Raw genomic sequence first — 21,785 nt, forward strand, 5'->3', positions numbered from 1 at the left:
CGGTTCCAGATCGTCGCCGACGGTTGAGATAGTAACGATCGAGGCGGTTTTATATTTATTTCCAATCTATCGAATCGATCGCTGCTAAGTTAAGTGGAGTAATACAATCGGAAGTCTTGGGAAATCGTTAGATATCGTCTATAGACCTCCTCGAAATGAGTGGCGTGCTGCGTCGCGGTTCCTTGAATTTCGACTGTGTGGGCGGACCGCGGGACAAGGGCAGGGGCAGCCTGGAGGCAAACCTGTATGGCGGATATCGCGAGACAAGGCCCGGCCCAAAGACTCCGGAAATCAGTGTCATAGCATTGGACTTTCGTCGCTACTCCGAGGACCTGAAGAAGCCCCCCGCGGAGCAGAGTTCCACCGATAGGGACCAGCCGCCGAGCAGGGACCTCAGCCAGGATCCGGACGGCGACGTGATATCCAATTTCCTGGGCCACTACACCCGCTGGAGCTTCCTGTGGACCCTGCTCCTCTGCCTGTTTCAACTGCCCACCACCTTCCACCTGTTCATGTTTGTCTTCCAGGTGAGTTTCAGTTTTATGGCCTGGTAAATATTTGCCCAGTTGATTGCGTCGCCGAAAACATCAATATCAAATATTTTGGTAGGTAAGTCTCCCAACCCCATCCAAAACTGCCCCGGATGTGGGGCAGTTGGGGTTTAGACCGGAAAAAAACATTGTGCAATTGATTGATTGATGGATAGCTGTAAAGTCTGTGAGTGATTTGCACTAATAATAGGCACCTAATTGGTTGTGTATCACTTTAATGCAAAGTGTTGACAATGTAGTAATTAACGAGTGAAAAGTAAAAGAGAGTCTGAAATTAAAAATCGTTATCAGCGTTAGCAAGAACTGAGTGACGTTAAATTATAGCCAAACAACATATAAGCAAAACAATTGATAACGCTCGACAGAGACGCCACTTGAGTTGGCTGGCCGACAATCACAGCAATAACACGCATGCCTATTTTGGCCACACATTTTCAGGCCCACTTGGCGCAACCTTTTCGCCAGTGAATTGTTTGAACTGCCCCTCGAAATCGACTAGCGACCTTCGAGCACCTTTGACCAACTTTCGGGGAGGCTGTCACAGGCACTTAGGAGCCATTTATCGGCGAGTGGGTTGCGGGTGCATCATTTGCCTACGGTTTGATGCCCCGATGATGACATGGGTAATCGGTGCCAATTGATAAAAAGTAACCCATGTAAAACACAGACCTTGAATGGTAGCCAATGTCGGATACAAGTAGTAAAAAAATTAAAATTACAAAAAAATAAAAAAAAAAAAAAAAATATTATTATTAAAATATTATTTTTAAAATAATAAATAAAAAATTTTTTTTTTTTTTTCTGTAATAACAACTTGAAAAAGTTTGAGACGAAGTCGCTTTTTAATAGAAATTAACAATATTATTTTTAAATGTCGTTTGATTTAAATATCTGAGCTCAATCAAGCTTATCAACATTTTTAAAAACTTTTATCAGCTCCAACGACAAAAATGTTTTTTAATCATCTTTTGGGACTCAATTGAATAGTAGCGAAATATACTAATAACTAAGCACTTATGATAACATTAAATGCATAATACTTGGCCAACTTCAGCGGTCCTGATTTGATTGCTTCTGTGCTATTTTTTCCTTGATAAGCATAATGTTATCTTGGGAAGACAAACAATAACCAATAGTTAAAAATGTAATCTTGGCAAACCATCGTTATATTTACATGAACCAATCAAATATAGACAGTCGTAGATAAGATTACGCCAGTCGAACTAAAGAAAGTTCGGTTCTATAAAGATATCTTTATGTTGGCACAGTACACCAAATGAAATTGACTTGTCGAAGAGTGTGCATCAACCTTGTGGGAGGAGCTGGTGGTCAAGGCACTCCCTAACAAGGTCGCCGGTCCAAAGTAATAAAGTCATCAAGTGGTTCTTTAATGACTCACTTAATCGGGTGTAAAGACAAAGTTAACAAGTCATTTTGGCTATCGTAACATCGCGGTGTGTTGGTCACTATCTCAGGGCCCCCACGGAAATCTGAAATAACGCCGCGCCTGCATAAAACCTGAGACCCGGTCGAATCTCTCAGGCATACGCACTCTCGGCTCTCGACACCTCAGAGCAATACACCGGCCTGCCAAAAACTTGCATCTGAGACCGATTTGAAATTCATAAGATACATTTTTGAAAGCAAACATTCTAAATCAGTTCACTTGCATCGCAAGTCGCAAACGGTTGCAATTTGAGGCGGTTGCAAAATGGAGCTAACGGATGCGGGAACCGGCGAGGCCTCGCCCATGCTGGAGTCCAATAATATCGAGGAGCTGGACCAGTTGCACACCAAGTTGCTGGAGCGACTCTTGGGCCGCTTAACACCCTGGCAGGGTCTCTGGTGCGGTCTGCTCTCGATCTTCCAGGCCATCTGCACCTTCCACATATTCGTCTACGTGTTCCAGGTGAGTGGGGTTGATTGCCTCGGCCTCAAGCCACGCCACCACCACATTAGCCATCGTTGCGCTCCATCGCCTGCCACATGTGCACCATGGCACCTCCACCTCCACCTCCACTGCCAACGCCAACTCATGCTGGCCAATGCTCAGGCATCGACAGCGACAACTACATCGCAATTGACAAGGTTCTGTTTGCCCACCTGAATATTACCTCCCCCAATGTCAGTTATCAGCAAGTACTCGTGATAACGTGAATTCGAGGAGTCCGATTGCAGGTGTGTGCGATTCAAACCTGTTGCCTATGCTCGCGCTCTCGCTTGATTGCGAGGTGTGCAGCTACGTACTAATCCGCAAAAGATACAATTTCATTGAGCGAATTTAGGAGTGGAATATCAGATACATTTAATTACCTCCCGATTAATGTGTTTATTGAACTGGATGTATAACAAAGATTGATGTGTAGAAGAAACAATGAAGGCCTAAAGTTGTGTTTTATAAAATACAAAGTCATTGTTGATATATTACACATTTATGCGACCTTTTATATATTTCAATTCAAATCTTAAAGTGGATATTTTGCTTTTAATTTTATAAACACTTTCAAACCAGAAAAAATGATATACTTTATATTATTTTACTAATTAGCTACTTATACTCATTAGACTAAAATACGCTTTGGATTCGTCCACTTTAATTGTTCCACTTTTGGCATTAATTATTGACACACAATAATTGCCAGCGGAGTAATAACAAATTTGAACTGGCTTAGGCCGAAACGAGTTTGCTATCTGCTCACCCTGCAACCCAAAAGTCGTTGATTTGTTTACACAGATTTAATGGCATATATTTGACACAGTCTTCGTGTTGGATTACCTTATCTTAATTGGCTAAATCCGCAAATTGCACGCTTTGTGTTATTTATTAGAAGACGACAGCTTTGTGGATTATGCTCTGTGGTTGGACACCATGACAACACGATTTCCCAGCGAGCTGGCAAGACTTTTCAATTAGTTTCCACTCCCAACTGATCCATATCAGGTGGTGCCGGTGGTGTCAGTGGTTTGCTCTGACTTCACGTCAGCTCCCAAGGTTGTCTTGGAAAGGTTAGTCTCTGCCACAGGCCAATATTGACCGCTAACTGTCTAAATATATTAATTAAACAATAATAATAAAATGCACAGAAATACCTCTGTGAGCCACACTCAGCCTGGCACATTGGTCTCCGATCCGCTGGATAAACTAATTCGAATTGGAATTCAGATTTGAAACGGCAATTTAAATACTTTCTTACCTAGGGTCAGTAGATGACCCTGTAACAATTAACTTAACGATCACCCATGAACACCTGAACCACATAGACATTGTACTATATTTAATAGTCCGGTTACGCCTAATCGGAAAATCTCCTAGAAGGCTAGATGAAGAGTGATATTTTAAGACAAGCCTTTTTTCAGGTATTTACCTTAATAAATCTAATTAAACTACAAGGGAATCATCACCTTGTTTTATTTTAAATTGTATTCAAAAATTTATGACAACTTCAAGGTGTAGGAGATGTTGATAAGCAATGACGGAGAAATACTAAAAGGCATAGGTTATTGGCACTACAATAACTTAAATGCGTTATCCACATTTAATTTATTTAAAAAATGAGTAACATTAAGAAACACAATGTTATAATTTCATTATGCTTCTCAAGAATTTCGAGATACGAAAAATAATTTAATGCAAATAAATCCAAAACTTTCCCCGGATATGTATTGTCTTTTGTTAGGAGCAATAGTTTGCTAAGTTGATTGACCTGGTAAATCCCCTAACCCTTTTATTGTTAAATTAAATTAAAATTAAAAGGCTATGAGCAAATGAATTAAACGGATAAAAAAATGTATTCAAAAACCCATTACTAATATTCTTCTTAAGGATTCAGGAAATTAACAAACTCAACTAACGTTTTTCTAAGCCCATTGAATGCAAATTTTATTGAACTTCACCGAACCAATCAATTACTTATATGCCACTATTTTAGTCAGAAACAATAGTTCATGTATTGTCACTAATCGTGCTATTAGTTGAATATCTAAATTGAGATTTCCATTATGCAAACATTTAGCTAAGGTGCTTGACCTGGTAAATCCCCTACATCTTTGACTATAAAAAGGTTGTCATTCCAGGGCAATACAATTATAAAAAAAACATTTCTAAATCTGATTGTAATGAAAGGATTGGGGGTAATTTGATCCCTAACCAGTGTGCGAACCTGTCATTAGAAAAAGCGCACTCTCAGGTGCAGCAAACCAATTTATCAAGCGAAATTTATGTGGCTCATGTAGTCGAGACCTGCCCACGTTGTGCCACAGAATTCCATTGTTGGCCGAGAGTCTGTTTTGCTATGCAAATGCCTGAAACGTGACATGTAACCGACTGGCGACAGAACAACTGCCACGGCGGCCACAAATGACATCAGAGCCTGCCACGCGATCAGCGGTCGCCAGACTTTTGGCCAAAGACCAGGGAAAAACTTGGGAAAAAACCTCACCGAAAACATAACCAGAAATGCTCGGCTTTTACAGCCGCTTTCACTGACCATTAATTATTGAAAATGTTTCGCTTTCTTGTTACACTTCAACTTGAACTTGAAACCATTTCCTCGGAACGCATACTAAATGTTTAATTGCGGCACGTTCAATGTCGGCCGAGGCTATCAACCTGCTGTGGGTTGTAGTTGTTTACGGGGCGGGTTTCGCCCCCCCGCGATTGATAAGCCGCTTTCATTGATTCGATCATCAATCAGATGGCCGCACATTTCTGTTCGTGTTGTAACAACACTCAGTAATTTCAGCCGTGTTAACCTGTCACGAAACATTCGCAATCGAAACCCAAATGACAAATGGGACTGCTGTAAACAAACTAACTACGAGCAAACCGCAATCAACATGCGGAAGAAATTTAAACGGTTTACTACCGATTTAAAATGTGTCTGGCAAAATACCCGAACTGCCCGATCTCCGTTCGATTTATAGCTCCGCACTCGAACTTTGATTGGCTGAGTTGGAAGTAAGGAAGAAGTTAATGCCTTATGTAGTGCACGTAATTACAAACGTGAACCGAATTCAAAATTGTAATATTCCTATGGAAAAAAGTTACCAAAATTCTACGGCAAAAGTTTTTCTTCAAAACTCAATAAGAAATTTATATGCACAATAACTTTTGTGCCTTTGAAAGTTAACTTTTATAGAGTTGGAATAATAAATTTATAAGTTTTGAATGCTCCATTCACAAGACAATTAAAATTCATTAAATTATTTCAGTTTTGCGCAACAAGTTTGAAATTTGTTTCTTTAAATTAGCAATCAGCATGTTTTTTAAAACAAGTCGGTGAGATAAATTCTAGCTCTTATCAGCAATTAAAAGCACAATCATGAGAACCAGTTTATTGGTCAAAATAAAGATAGATATGTTATGAATAGGTCTGCTTCCAATTAATGTCATAATTTAAGAGTTCTCTAAAACGTATCATTAATTGGGATTAGTATATTAGAAATGGTATATCTTGGTGTCATAAAATTTAAAAAGGATTATGTATGTATATATACAAGCTTGCATAAATTACTTTCTTCTATAATTTTGCTTACTCTTTTTCATTAAAGACCGCCCCCAAAGACTTCTGGTGTGCCCGGCCAGACAACCTCCTGCAGATGAGCATTTCGGAATGGCGAAACTTGAGTCAGTCCTCCAATGGTTGCCTGCTTCTCGACCTGGACTATTCCCAAGTGATGTACGAGGATAACCAACTGATCAATTGGCCGACAAATGCCACTCAGTTGGGCTACCGACAGTGCCGGCACTTCGAGTTCTCCGACGAGGAAGGAACGGCCAAGACTCTGGTGCAGGAGTTCGAACTGGTCTGCGGCAGGGACATCCTTAGTCTGGTGGAAACCTGCTTCCTGGTCGGCGCTGCTGCGGGAGCGGTACTTAGCGGCTGGATATCGGACCGCTTCGGCAGAAGGCATACGCTGATGGCATTTGTCACTATCCAGAGCGTGTTCGGTGAGTAAAGCCCGTTTATTATTTAATTAGGTTACTTGAAGTTCTAAAAATATCTAAATGTAGATTAATATTTTTGAGAATCCCAACTTGCAATGCTTAATTATGAAATCAATGTTTTTCCTAAAGATGTAAAGTTAAAGCTCATTTTTGCCTGTGTAGATTATAGTGGGAAAATTGCGACTGTCCCAAAAAGGGTTCCTCTGACCATGGCAATTTGAGTGGAATTCATTTTCTAATTGTCATTTATATGCAGCTTTGTCCGTGAATCGTTGGGCTAACAGCTGCATTTGCATTTGTCCTGCTCTCTGGCCCGGCTGGGATTTTAATTGACTTTACACTCTTATTTACGTGCCCGACCTTGCCACTGACATTCCGCAACCCCGGCACCCTTTTGGCCACCGCCTGCGTTCTCTGCTCTCCGTTGCAGGTGGAATTTTGGCCTTCTCAACATCGGTGGCCATGTTCATGTCGCTACGTGTTATAATTGGATTCGCATCAATGACCGTGACTGTTGTGAGCTTCGTGCTGGTGGTGGAGCTGGTCTCCGGCAAGTGGCGCACCGTAATCGGCATTCTCAACATTCTGCCCGTGGCCATATCCTACGTCCTCTCCGCCGGACTGGCCTACCTCATCCGCGACTGGCGTCACCTGCAGCTGGCCATCTCCTTTCCCTGGCTAATCATGCTCAGCATTTGGTAAGTGGGGCGGGGTATCCTGGGGAATGCATTTATCTCTGCATTTATGTGGCGTTTATTTGGTAATCAACAATTTACCTAGAGGGAAATCGAGGTCTCTTTATGCATTTTGCTTTAAGCTCTGATTTCATAAATGCCCTAATGATATTTTACTTAATTAAGTAAATTATTATGCATGGATAAACATTTTGCATTTAATTCAATTTATTTTCCTATACAATTCGTTTAATTTTGCCATTCTTTAATGATGTATTTATTAATTCTTGGTTTGACCTTAACTTGTTGCTTTTGAAAAGGAAAACAAATATAATTTTTTTTTAGGTAATTTATTCATTTTAAATTTGGAAATTGGTGGTAAAATTGCAAGTGAAAAAACGATTAATATTAAATAATTATAAAATGATTATTTTCTAAGATCAGCCTTAGCTGGAAACTAAATTCCATAAGTTACTTCAATGGGTTAGCTTTAGCGAAACGAATTTGAACTTCAAAGCGTAAACATTTTTAGCAGGCAGTCAACTAAATGAATTGACAACAGAAAACCGAGCACAACACAATGCTCGGGATCAATTAGATTTCGGCAGGGACAAAGCAACCACTGTCCAGGAAATTCCTCAGTGTTTATCCATGGGTGCCAAGCAGGCCAAAGGAAGCCACATTAGCTGACCGCTTTTGAAATCAAATGAAAAAATTCCTAACAGCCAATAAATACCGGGGCATGACATTGATTCTCACCCCCCTTTCCATCGCATTTAGGTTCTGGCTGCCGGAGTCGCCCCGCTGGCTTTTGGCCCAGGGACGGTTGGATGAGTTGTGTGAGCTAATTGAGCGAGCGGCCCGAATGAACGGCACCAGCGGCATCCTGCCCAGCAACTATCGCAAGACGCTCGAGGCGGCGGTTCCACGGGCGGTCGAATCGACACCAGAGCCAGCCGGCGATGATGTTAGGACAGTCGGAACGGATGCACCGGATCCGAGCACGAGTGGTCCTGTGAATCCACTGCTGGTGGTGTTCAGTGCGAAGTATTGGCGCACCACATGTCTCACCCTGGTCATCTGGCTCACCCTGATCATCATTTACTTTGGCCTTACCCTGCATCTGAGCAATTTGGGAGGAAATATCTACATTAACAGTGCCGTGGCTGGAGCCGTGGAGGCCGTGTCCATCTGCATCAGCATCCTGGTGGTTCTGAAAGTCGGAATCCGGCGGAGTCTCATTGGTTACATGCTGCTGCCGGGCCTCTGCTGTCTGGCCACGAACCTGGTGCCGAGTCAGACGGGTGTGATTGCATTGGCCACCATAGGTGAGTTATTCCCGTGACTGCATCTGTAATGGTCATCTTTTAACGATAGTAATCTCTTCCAGCCAAGTGCCTTATTGGAGCGAACAACGCCATCATTCCCACCTACACTGCGATGCAATATCCCACAATCGTCCGCAACTTTGGTGTTGGCATGGGCAACCTGGCATCGGGCATTGCTCTAATCCTTGTGCCCTTCCTTTGGCAACTGGTGGGTCCTCATATTGTTTACCCTCATTACCTTTATTTTACCAATCTGCTATGAACAGGAGCACATTGATCCCCTGCTGCCCTTGAATGTTATGGGAGTGAGTGGCCTGATTGGCGCCATCGCCATCAGTCTTATGAAGGATGTGGTATAACCTAGAGCCTGAATTGGAATTTTAAGAGGGACTGGAGCTGACTTTCCGTTTTGACATGCCTAACTGTGATATATATTGGACCTTTTTGGGGACTTTGCGCACCCACACTAAATCGTTTTTCTCATTCTAGCATAAACTATGATTTTATTTTATTTATACTTTCATTGCATTAAAAACGCAGTATTTTTATGATTTGCAAAATGGATTGCTTTTTAATTTGGATTAGGTTCTTAATGGAAAAAGATTTTCAAAATATTGATTTTACTAAAACACATATTTTTAATATGTAATCCATTTATAATAAAATAAAAATTTTAAAAGGTTTCCATAAAACAACGCTTGTGTAAAAAGTTGCTATAAAAAGAATGGTGACGAACCATGCTAGCGTTCCTATAAGCCAACTTAGTCAATGCACCTACCATTGCGCATACGCTCCGTTGGATAGACTTTTGAATTTTGAAACGAGTCTTAAAGCTTGAGTTTAAGCGTTGCCAGGCTAACAAATTATTTGAGCAGACCGTTGAGGGCGGTAAAAGTAATTTAAAACTAAATCACGTTTCCGGAGGTGATCGAGACCAACCATTCTCATGTCCACAAAAGAGTGCAAAAAAAGTAGGCTGCCCTGTCACTTTCGTTACTTCATCGAGAGATGCGCTCCACTTTCGGCTTGGTCATTTATTGCATCGCCATGCCAAACACATGCCTCACATAAATTTTCCGCTGCTTGCCAAAGCTCCGATTGGCGATGGAGCTGGAGCTATAAAGCCGCCTGCGCACCTGGCGGGCCCAGCATTTGAGCGATCAACGGTTGGCCAAGAAGTACAAGGTGCCCTGCGGATAAGTCTGTTCTCCCCGACATTAACAGTGATTTCTTTTCGGCTTGCGGAAGTGTAAAAAAGCCCAGAATAAAGAAGCGGAGTTACCAAGACCAGATCCATCATGAAACTCCACCTAATTGCGGTAAGTGGGAAGCGAAGCCCAGGCCAAGGATCAATCGCGTTAGTGTTCTCGGTCATGTCACCTTTTAAGCATGCAAGTGAATCATAAATATGCGACTATCAAGGTCGTTCGGTTGCCAGCTTAAGACTCATAGTCGATCTCCGATTGAGACATTGCTATTTACGAGTATTTGCATTTTATAGAAAGTGCGCGAGCTGTGTGTGCCTGTGTCTCAATGCAACGCAATTAGCAATTAATGTTGGCCAATTGACATTTCATTCCATTTGGCATCATAAAACTTAAGATCGAGCCAAAGTACAAAGGAACTCGCATCATAAATATGCGATACAATCACCCAGCAATTGTATTGCACTGTGTGGCCAAAGAATTCCGTTTGAGGAATTACCAAACCAAGCCCTCGGGTCAGAAATTTTAACGAGCATTTGTTGGCTTTAAGCCCAGCTCCGCCTTAACTTTGCAAAATTCCTTCCACCTCCATTATTAACCTGAATATTGGGCTCTCGAAATTGACTTACAATTAACTTAAGTTCAATTTGCTGTACACCTAAAGATTATCAAAGGCCCTCGCTACTGCTCAAAGCTGATTGTCAGTTATAGGATAAATAAAATGAATTATTTGCGAACAAATCGCCAAGATCAATCATAACAAACGGTTTAAATAAACCTTTATTTATTTAATGAGACTTTAATTCAATATATATCAAATCAAATAACTAAAACTTTAATCTTAAATAATAACGTATTAATGTTTTTTTTCAATTTATTATATTTTTTAAAATTAAATATAAAAAATGCTCTACTTCTTAAGTTTCCTAACCAAAATACATAAGTCTGGAAACACCATAAATCAGCGTCTCTAATCAGATTTTCATGCCTTTGCTTGATTGATTGATTGACTTGGCAAATTATGGATACGGCCTAATGAGTTTGCCAAAACTCGGACCAGAAAATGAATTGAAACACTTAATTTACCGGCAATTTTCGGAGAGTATTGTTCGGGCGCAGCTCGTCACGACACGTTGTTGTGCTAGCCCCGATTATGTGTATCAAGGTCGTTGGTGGCCGCAGCTAATAACTAGTTATGGGCGACTGGGATCCACTTCCATACAACGCACCCAAGGCGATGCAAATTCTCGGCACGCACACTCAAAGTGTCTGCAGCAGATTTAGCTGCAGATACATTTACAGATACTTGGCCACAGCGCGACGCATTTGGGCGTAGTGTGCTGGGATTACGTAATGAACGGGTATATATGCCTGCATAAATAAGCCTTTATACATGCATAAAGTGTTACATATTTGAGACCGAAGCCGGCTCGAAAGTGCACTGACAACTATTCCAGCTCAACGAGTCCGGCCAACTCGCAAAAAAAGCCGCGAATGCCTGGTTTGCATAGGACACATATTTTCGATTTCATTCGTTTGTTCGGTCAATGGCCATCGGTCAGTCAAGGCCGGACCAGAAGTCCTTAGCCAAGTTATTGTTACTAATGACCAGGAGCGTCATTCAACGCATAAACATCTTTTGTTGTCTTTCACTGATGATGATATTGATGGTGATGATCTGAAAGAGGAACACCCACGCCTGCATCCAGCTGGGCTTGGCTTAACTTGGCTTCACCTGGTTCGGTTTCGGTTTCGAGTTGGGAACACCTTCCATTCCACTTACACATGCCTACGAAATTTTCGGTTTCCTTGAACTGAGACGCAGACGCAAGGCGGAGTCATAAAAGCAATTAAATCAAATCAAGTTCCCCTGCCGAGCAATGCACCCAAATAAATAGCTGCAAGTGTCTGCCAGGCCTTGTTGCTCAGTTTCTGTCTCTATCTGGCTTGGCTTTTCATTAATTTTAAAGCCAAGTAGTTCACTTGACCAGGTAGTTGGGCAGCCAGCCAAGCCGCTGGCCACTGGAATGTTCGGCTTGAATGGTCTCCGCACACAAACAAACAAAAAACAAAGCCAATGGCTCAGAGTCAGGAAAGTAATGGATAATAATAGCACAGCAACAACAGCAGAAAAATGTGTTGACTCTATGCATAACAAAATCTGCATGAGCCAAAGGCTCCATTGATTCAATTGATTATTATAAGCTGTAATAGTTATTTATGTTTGAACAATTAAATTATGACCGCTTTTATTGGTACTAGGAAATAGTTACTTAATATAAGGGATACATTTCCTAATGTTGTCATATAAACTGATGATAAAGATTAATAAAAATCTTTTTTAACTCAAGAAGCCCAAAATTGTTAAATAAAAGTATAAAAAAGTAAATCTATAATGAAGCACTCTTGCAAACTTAATCCCATCTTAGCCATATTAAAACCATAAATATCTTATCTTCAAAAATTAAAAAAAATTCTTTATAGACTATAAATGAATACCTAACACCCAGCTTGGGTTTCCAATCGTGTCAAGAACTCTAATGGAAAACATAATTCCGCATTGACGTTTATTTACTTCCCCAGCCATTAGTTCTTTTATATAAGCTACCTCGCAAAGTGGGGTAAAATGTTATCTGATCTGTGGCCAGATGGAAACCGAAACCGAGGGCGAAAAGCCATAAGCCGGCTATATGCCCCCTCGTCCCCCTTTAGAATTGTGCAATTGCAGCGGGTACTAATTAAAAGTTGACACAATATAACGTAGTCGACTACGCGGTCGGTCACTTGTCCTAGACTTTGACTTCTTTCGCGAACCGGAAACTTTTGGCCAATGTGCTTGCCACATGCTACATGCTGCCACGAGAGTCGCATAACTCCGGCCATGCAAATTACGCAACCCAGACGGCAAGACTGAAATGTTTTCGTTTTTCTTCTGTTTTTGGTCTCGCTTTTGGCTTTGGCGCGGCTTGTTTTGGCCTGGCTTTGGTTTTGGATATGGCTTTTATGATCGATCGGCAGCGAGGCGGGGCAGAAATCGCGATTTGTTTTATGTTCCACATTTACAACCATTACAGTATTGCCACAGTTGTTGTTGCTGCCGCCACCACACCGTTACAATTACAAATTGTTGGGGCAGTACATAAGCGGTTGATAAATTTTAAACCAGTTTGCCGAAGTGTGAGGTGAGCAGCTAACCAAGAAGTGCCACAAAAGTGTGACTTCAAGTGGAGAGTTTTTAACGGATACCGAATTTGGTTTAATTAATAATGCCCCATTTTTGTTAAAGTGTGATGCCATACAAAACTTGAGGAGTTGGTCCCAAACTTGTACAAGGCTTTCAACAAAGTCAGGAGCAAATTACCATTAAGAATTTCAAATAGCAATAATTCGTCTAAACCAAGTTTAACAAATCTGAAAGCAACTTTTGCATATGTTTAAAAATAGATCAATCAATGGCATAACGGGTAAAAAATCCGCTTGGTGTTTCTGTTCTTGCGAACTCATTGACCAATTAAGTTCCACCCAATTATACCAAATTCGACTGGGATTTCCACCCCCAAATCAGTCGAAGAGTGATGAAAATTCTATGAAGTCGTTGGGCGAACAGCTGGCCAAAAGTGACCATATAAAAATAATTAAGAGGGGCACAGGCCATAAGTGAGTTACCAGGTAGTGGCAAATTGGCCACGTGTGGCATGCTGTTGCCAAAGTGACTGCAACGCCTTGTTCCGGCAATTGGCACAGTCGAACCTTATATGGCACCCACTAATGACTCCCATTTTGCAGCTTGTTTGTAGCGCCCTCGCCTTGGTCGAGGCCCAAAACTATCCCCAGCGCTTGAGCATCCCCGGAGCGGTGGCATCACCTGGATCACAACCGCACCGCCAGCCCGTACTACGGGTCCGTCGTCCAGGACCTTCGCTGCGCCAGCAAAATGCTATCCTGCCAGCGGTGACGCAACGCATCGCTCTTGAGGAGCCACGTCCAGTGACAGAGGCGGAGGAAGATGAGCAGCCAGAGCCATATCTCCCGAATATTTTGAGGGAGCAACAGCTGGCCCAGGCTCAGCAATCGCAGTTCCAGCAGGCAGCCGCCGCCTTTCTGGCTGGCCAGCAACCCGTTGAGCAACCCTCGCCGGTGCAACAATTCCTCCAGACCGAGGACTCCCAGCCGGCAGCCATCCTGCCCGCTCCTGCTCGCTTCCCTGCCGAACGTCCCTCCATTCCGACGCCTTTGAACCGTCCTTCCGCCTTCAACGACTTTGGAATCGGTCGGTTCGAAAACTCACAGAGATTCGGTTTGGAGCGACCCACGCCTACGGCAGCTGCTCCTCCACCACCGCCTCCACAACCCCATCGAGTTGCCGTGGTTCGAACGAGACCAGCGTCCGCTGCAGTCCTGCGTCCTGAGCCACTAGCACCACAGCCTGTGGCCAGGCCACGCCCTAAGCCCGTCCAGCCGCGTCCCATCATTGATCAGAATCAACTGCAAGACGATCGCGCCGAGCAGCAGCAGCAACAGCGACGCCGGCAACCTGTTTCCCAGACCATTCGCAAATGGCGCGAGGAGAACGAAGATGGAAGCATCACATGGGGCTACGAGAACGACGATGGATCCTTCAAGGAGGAGTTGATCGGCACAGACTGCATCACCAAGTGAGTAATGCTAACTATTGGTTTTAAACATATTTCAATTCAATAAAGTGTAAAGCAATAGAAAATTTAAAGAACAATTATTTCAAAACATTTTAAACTGATTGGAATCGGAAAGCTCAAAAATGAGTAGCTGTAAATAATAAACTGAATAATTGTTTGACCTTTTCTTCTGAAAGTATGAGATTTTTCATACCATTTGATATTTTTAAGAATACGTCTTTAACTCTCAACTCACAACTCTTTTTTCACCAGGGGCACCTATGGATACATCGATCCTGATGGCAACAAACGCGAGTACCACTACGAGACGGGAATCAAGTGCGACCCCAACAATCGAAACACTGAGGAGGAGCTGCAGGAGAACGGGTTCATCAACTACGAGGAGAACCGCGCCGTGCTGCCCAACGGTCTGGAGATCGACATGACGCAGCTGGGCAAGAAAAAGTCGAAGCGCCCGAACGGCATCTACAGGAACTGATCATTCCCAGAACACATAGTCCCTTAAGTCAAGCAGCTCATAGGTCGTCTTACTTGTATTCCACTTATAATTATGTCCATACTCCATTGAGTGTCAAGTGAAAGATTAAAAATGATTAGATTAGACTGTAATGAGGCATCAGTAGGGGCGCTGGCGTCTGGCGGTGGGTGGTAGACGGTTGGGTGGCGTTATGGAGATGTCCAGGAAGTCCCCAATGCTGAATTTGGCCTGGGCGAGCGTCTTATTATCATCGATTCCCTTTTGGCCCGTGCAGGTCACTCCGATCTCGCGCATCTGGAAATGGTTGTTCCGGAAGTTGGGAAACACCACGGCAAAGTCGAAGTAGGTGCCCTTCTTCCGGGTATCCGGATTGACATCTCGCACCAGAGAGGTCAGTTCGTGGAGTGTGGCATCTTGCCAGGTGTAGATCTGCAGCTCGTTGGTGGGCACATTGCCGAACATGTACTCGGAGACGGAGTGGTGCCGACCCGTGGAGCAGAAAACTCGGAGCAGCAGCGGGCAGGTCTAAAAAAAAACATAAGACTAGATAAATATCCAGGGGAAACGCGAGGTAAACATTGCCGGTCGACCAAACAAACCTTCTCACGGTCAATCTGTTTGACCTGCGTCTTTTCCTCTACTATCATAGACTCCACGTTGGCCATGTTTGTCTTATTCGCGAGTATTTTACACTATTTCCTGAGTTTTAATACAAAATTTACTAATATTCCACAATGTTTGGGCTTCTCTTTGCTACTCCCGAAAAAAACAGTGTTGGTAAAAGAAACGATGCTTGCATCGATGTCTTCATAACATCGCAATATCGATGTTTCGTCAATGTTTTTGCATCCCTAACGACTATTGAATCCACTGCTTGCTGAAAAAAGTGTTAAGCAGCACACTGCTTAAAAGATTAAGCTGTTGTTTTAACAAAAGACTCTTGGTTTTAAAATGTTCTTTGTTTCCTTTTTTATATTATGCAATGTAATGAGCTTCTTGACGGTCAAAATTGTTTTGCTCCTTTTGGTTAGTTCGTCTTCTGGGTATAACGACGTAAAATCGTCGGTCCCGTGAAAGTCGCTATAACCGGATTCTACTGTATATTTCATCAACTTAAGCATATCTATGCCCCATCAACATTTTGCAGTGAATTAAATAACCAACCTTATTATACCCTTGAAGAAGGTTTATTAAAAAGCACACAAAATTGGTTCTGAACTACTTTAAATTTGGTTTGAAAATACCGTTAGATATTGGTATCCCAGAGCTACATTCATATCTTATCGCCCGAAGTTAGCTTTCCTTTCTTGTTTCAATTTAACGTTGATCAAATTTTTGACCAATTTTCATGTCAGTTATTTCTAGTTTTCCGAGGACTTGTAACAGAGTGACTCAAAATTGGACTTAGAGAGTCCATAACTTTATCAAACTTAAGCCGATTCCAAAGTGGCATACCTCTAAAGACTTCTGATTCGATTCTCTAAAAAGCTGCATTCAAATTTTTATACCCTTGCAGAGGGTATTATAATTTCAGTCAAAGATTTTGACACGAAGAGAGGGACATTTCCCCCCCTATAAAGTATATATATTCTTGATCAGCATCACCAGGAGAGTCGATCTAGCCATGTCCGTCTTGTCCGTCTGTCCGTCCGTCTGTCCCGTCCGTCTGTCCTTGTCCGTCTGTCCGTCTGTCCGTCTGTCCGTCTCTCCGTCCGTTTCTACGCAAACTAGTCCCTCAGTTTTAAAGCTATCTTGAAACTTTCGCTCTAAAACTTCTTTGCGTGTAGTATAAGTCGGACGGGACGAGCCGTATCGGGCCACTATATAATATAAACGATCGGAAAAGTCATAACTTTGGTGTTTTTTTAAAGATAAGAAGTTGGGACTCTCTATGGGTATTATATTTGGCCAATCAATCCGACGTACCAAATTTCATAAGGATCGGCCGACTATATCCTATAGCTGCCATATAACTGATTGATCGGAAATGCCATAACTTTGGTGTTTGTAAAGTTAGAAAGTTGGGATTTTCTATGGGTTTTATATTTGGCCAATCAATCCGACCTACCAAATTTCATAAGGATCGGCCGACTATATCCTATAGCTGCCATATAACTGAACGATTGGAAATGCCATAATTTTGGTGTTTGTAAAGTTAGAAAGTTAAGATTTTCTACAGGTTTTATATTTGGCCAATCAATCCGACCTACCAAATTTCATAAGGATCGGCCGACTATATCTTATAGCTGCCATATAACTGAACGATTGAAAATGCCATAACTTTGGTGTTTTTAAAGTTAGGAAGTTTGGATTTTTTATGAGTATTAAGAATTTTTTTGTTCTTCAGGATTTGTTAATATTTAAATACTATGGAATTACGGTTTTAATTTTATTAAAATCGGATGACAGTATCGTATAGCTCCCATAGGAACAATCGGAACAATTATATGAAATAAATGACTAAAAAATTATTACTTCGATGTTTAATAATTTAAATAAATATACTTCAAGATATAGTAATTCTTGAATATTTTAGATTTACGTTTTAATTTTTATTGAAAGCGGACAATAATATCATATAGCTTTCATAGAAATGACCGAAAACTTGAGAGTAAAATCGACCTAGCTTCATTGTTATATAAGGCGATTCGAATTAGACACTTCCGTCAGTTCGTAACTATAACTTTGTCGTTTCCTAAAATATTTCCATATACTCCAAGATATAGTAAATTTTAGCAATCTCAGAATAATAGTTTTAATTATACCCTTGCAGAGGGTATTATAATTTCAGTCAAAAGTTTGCAACGCAGTGAAGGAGACATTTCCGACCCTATAAAGTATATATATTCTTGATCAGCATCACCAGGAGAGTCGATCTAGCCATGTCCGTCTGTCCGTCTGTCCGTCCGTCTGTCCGTCCGTCTGTCCGTCTGTCCGTCTGTCCGTCTGTCCGTCCGTTTCTACGCAAACTAGTCCCTCAGTTTTAAAGCTATCTGCTTGAAACTTTCGCAAAACTTGTCTTTCTATTGCAGGTAGTATATAAGTCGGAACGAGCCGGATCGGGCGACTATATCATATAGCTGCCATATAACTGAACGATCGGAAAAGTCATAACTTTGGTGTTTTTAAAGATAAGAAGTTGGGACTCTCTATGGGTATTATATTTGGCCAATCAATCCGACGTACCAAATTTCATAAGGATCGGCCGACTATATCCTATAGCTGCCATATAACTGATTGATCGGAAATGCCATAACTTTGGTGTTTGTAAAGTTAGAAAGTTGGGATTTTCTATGGGTTTTATATTTGGCCAATCAATCCTACCTACCAAATTTCATAAGGATCGGCCGACTATATCCTATAGCTGCCATATAACTGAACGATTGGAAATGCCATAATTTTGGTGTTTGTAAAGTTAGAAAGTTAAGATTTTCTACAGGTTTTATATTTGGCCAATCAATCCGACCTACCAAATTTCATAAGGATCGGCCGACTATATCTTATAGCTGCCATATAACTGAACGATTGAAAATGCCATAACTTTGGTGTTTTTAAAGTTAGGAAGTTTGGATTTTTTATGAGTATTAAGAATTTTTTTGTTCTTCAGGATTTGTTAATATTTAAATACTATGGAATTACGGTTTTCATTTTATTAAAATCGGATGACAGTATCATATAGCTCCCATAGGAACAATCGGAACAATTATATGAAATAAATGAGAAAAAATTATTACTTCGATGTTTAATAATTTAAATAAATATACTTCAAGATATAGTAAATCTTGAATATTTTAGATTTACGTTTTAATTTTTATTGAAATCGGACAATAATATCATATAGCTTTCATAGAAATGACCGAAAACTTGAGAGTAAAATCGACCTAGCTTCATTGTTATATCAGGCGATTCGAATACATCTTCCGTCAGTTCGTAACTATAACTTTGTCGTTTCCTAAAATATTTCCATATACTCCAAGATATAGTAAATTTTAGCAATCTCAGAATAATAGTTTTAATTTTATAAAAATTTTAAGACTATATCATATAGATGTCTTAGAATGATCATTAAATAACAGGCAAATCAACACAGCTTAAGCGTTTTGAAACATTTACTGACATTTTTGGAGAAATCATATGTTTTAAGATTGTATACAAATCATATAGATCTTGCAAATAAGATTGGCATACTGACATAATCTTTTCCTTTCAACAGATTCCCAGATTTCAGATTCAGTTATTATTTTTTTTTATTTTAAATATACAAAACATCTGTCATCTATTTTACAAAAGGTCTTTTTTTATATATTAAAGTTTGATACCCCACGACTGGTTAAGGGTTTCTCTGATAGTTTTATTTTATATTTATTTGTAACCCTACATACTAAAACTTTTACAAATATTGCCGAACACTATGCAGGTTATTACGCCCCTACAGAAAGTCACCTTAATTTACTTTTACATTTATGAATCAAGGGCAGGTATATACAACCCGATAGTTTGATTTCATATTGCAACCCAGTCTACCTAGACTTTTCCAATTCTTGATTTACATCATACAGGTCAAATGGTAAGGTAACTGATTCACTAATGTACACGTACACAATCCTTTAATTGCATAATCAAAGTAGTTACCTGCACCTTTCTGCACTACGGGATTCTTCGTGAGAAAAAGGGTTGACCTTTGTGCTGTCAACAGGTAAAATACCAGCCTTTATATTGACACGTATGCCTAATCCATGGATTAGTCTGTAAATAACAGTCGCCGTATAACAACCTGTTTCTGTGAAGCCTATATTACTTGTATTGTGTACTTTTTGTTATTCAAAAGTGAAAAATTAAATTAAAAAGTGATTTAAAGTGATATCTCCTACAATTGATAATTGGTAAGTTTCCGTTAATTTGTTAAAACTGTCCGAATTTTCTGTCTCCCTTTGCTGTTTTAATACACATTATATTTTCCACAATTTTCCACAATTAAATAATAACAATTGCAGTATTTTGTCTATCTATCAGAAAATTATAAAATTATGTATGTATCAACCGTAAACCAAATACGGGGCATAGTACATAAATTTATCATTTTATCACAATTTCAAAATTCCCTGAATTTAAAATTTTTTAATAACAAACACGTATAATCCCTTTAAATTTTTATTTTTACGATTTTTTAAACAGCAAAAAAAAAGAGAATGCCACGCGTATCTTCTTTATCTCAGGAACAACGCCGCCAAGCCGCACTGAGGCGCAGCCGAGCCCAATATCGTCAAAATGCACCGCAGATAAGGACCCGGAATGCCTTACATATTGCCGAGACCCGCGCAAGTAATTTGGAACTAGCTGAGGACGCACGCACGCGAAATACGGCAGCACGCCTTGTCAGAAGGCGAAGTGATCGAGTTCGAGCTAGGGAACGCGCACTGAACACTGCTAATCGCGCTACCTGGAGGGCCGATGAAGAAAATCGCAGGCCAGAGCGGGAACAGGACGCTATAGCTCACGCTCAGGCCAGAGCTAACTCCGAGGAGCGCCGACGACAGCAGTCGCAAAATACTGCTAATCGCGCTACCTGGAGGGCCGATGAAGAAAATCGCAGGCCAGAGCGGGAACAGGACGCTATAGCTCACGCTCAGGCCAGAGCTAACTCCGAGGAGCGCCGACGACAGCAGTCGCAAAATACTGCTAATCGCGCTACCTGGAGGGCCGATGAAGAAAATCGCAGGCCAGAGCGGGAACAGGACGCTATAGCTCACGCTCAGGCCAGAGCTAACTCCGAGGAGCGCCGACGACAGCAGTCGCAAAATACTGCTAATCGCGCTACCTGGAGGGCCGAAGAAGAAAATCGCAGGCCAGAGCGGGAACAGGACGCTATAGCTCACGCTCAGGCCAGAGCTAACTCCGAGGAGCGCCGACGACAGCAGTCGCAAAATACTGCTAATCGCGCTACCTGGAGGGCCGATGAAGAAAATCGCAGGCCAGAGCGGGAACAGGACGCTATAGCTCACGCTCAGGCCAGAGCTAACTCCGAGGAACGTCGACGACAGCAGGACCGAAACACTGCAGCGCACGCGTTAGCCAGGGCAAACTCCGAGGAGCGCCGACGACAGCAGTCGCAAAATACTGCTAATCGCGCTACCTGGAGGGCCGATGAAGAAAATCGCAGGCCAGAGCGGGAACAGGACGCTATAGCTCACGCTCAGGCCAGAGCTAACTCCGAGGAACGTCGACGACAGCAGGACCGAAACACTGCAGCGCACGCGTTAGCCAGGGCAAACTCCGAGGAGCGCCGACGACAGCAGTCGCAAAATACTGCTAATCGCGCTACCTGGAGGGCCGATGAAGAAAATCGCAGGCCAGAGCGGGAACAGGACGCTATAGCTCACGCTCAGGCCAGAGCTAACTCCGAGGAACGTCAACGACAGCAGGACCGAAACACTGCAGCGCACGCGTTAGCCAGGGCAAACTCCGAGGAGCGCCGACGACAGCAGTCCCAAAATACTGCTCATCGCGCTACCTGGAGGGCGGAAGAAGAAAATCGCAGGCCAGAGCGAGAACAGGACGCTATAGCGCACGCTCTTGCCAGGGCAAACTCCGAGGAGCGCCGACGACAGCAGTCACAAAATACTGCTAATCGCGCTACCTGGAGGGCCGTTGAAGAAAATCGCAGACCAGAGCGCGTAAGGGACGCTGATGCTCACAGGATCGTTAGGAATAACCCCATAACTCGTGCGCATCAGCAGCACTATAACACATTGCGTAGCCGGGAGACACGCCTACAGCAGAGGCTTCGAGAGCAACAAATTCAGGAAATGGCCGCGGAAAGATTAATCACATATAGGAGCAGTACCTAAAATCGTCAGGCGGAATCTTTAAGGCAGTCGCAGCGAAATATTGCTGCTAGAGCTGAACTTTCCGCAGATGAAAGGGAGGATCAACGGGAATTACAGCGC

At 42.0% G+C, this 21,785-nt stretch overlaps 3 protein-coding genes across 4 annotated transcripts; 2 read left to right on the forward strand and 1 right to left on the reverse strand.

Moving 5' to 3' along the window:
* Positions 1-38: 38 nt before the first annotated feature.
* LOC108042292 (organic cation transporter protein) lies at positions 39-9,049 on the forward strand. Of its 2 annotated transcripts, XM_017120492.2 has the most exons (7): positions 39-527; positions 2,269-2,460; positions 6,102-6,501; positions 6,929-7,196; positions 7,953-8,500; positions 8,563-8,708; positions 8,767-9,049. In XM_017120492.2, the coding sequence occupies exons 1-7, from the start codon at positions 156-158 to the stop codon at positions 8,857-8,859; spliced, it is 2,019 nt and encodes a 672-aa protein (XP_016975981.1). In that variant the 5' UTR covers positions 39-155; the 3' UTR covers positions 8,860-9,049. The 2 variants fall into 2 exon arrangements, with proteins under 2 accessions (XP_016975981.1, XP_016975980.1); XM_017120491.2 differs by lacking the exon at positions 2,269-2,460.
* A 618-nt stretch (positions 9,050-9,667) lies between these two features.
* LOC108042290 (proline-, glutamic acid- and leucine-rich protein 1) lies at positions 9,668-14,854 on the forward strand. The gene is made up of 3 exons (XM_017120489.2): positions 9,668-9,819; positions 13,492-14,360; positions 14,613-14,854. The coding sequence occupies exons 1-3, from the start codon at positions 9,799-9,801 to the stop codon at positions 14,836-14,838; spliced, it is 1,116 nt and encodes a 371-aa protein (XP_016975978.2). The 5' UTR covers positions 9,668-9,798; the 3' UTR covers positions 14,839-14,854.
* A 24-nt stretch (positions 14,855-14,878) lies between these two features.
* Positions 14,879-15,624, reverse strand: LOC108042291 (histone deacetylase complex subunit SAP18). Its single transcript, XM_017120490.2, has 2 exons — positions 15,438-15,624; positions 14,879-15,363 (listed from the first exon to the last, which is right to left on the reverse strand). Exons 1-2 carry the CDS (start codon positions 15,501-15,503, stop codon positions 14,977-14,979), a joined length of 453 nt encoding a protein of 150 aa, XP_016975979.1. The 5' UTR covers positions 15,504-15,624; the 3' UTR covers positions 14,879-14,976.
* Between the last annotated feature and the right edge of the window lie 6,161 nt (positions 15,625-21,785).

This window comes from Drosophila rhopaloa, unplaced genomic scaffold, assembly GCF_018152115.1.
Source record: "Drosophila rhopaloa isolate 14029-0021.01 unplaced genomic scaffold, ASM1815211v1 contig_167, whole genome shotgun sequence".
NCBI lineage: Eukaryota > Metazoa > Arthropoda > Insecta > Diptera > Drosophilidae > Drosophila > Drosophila rhopaloa.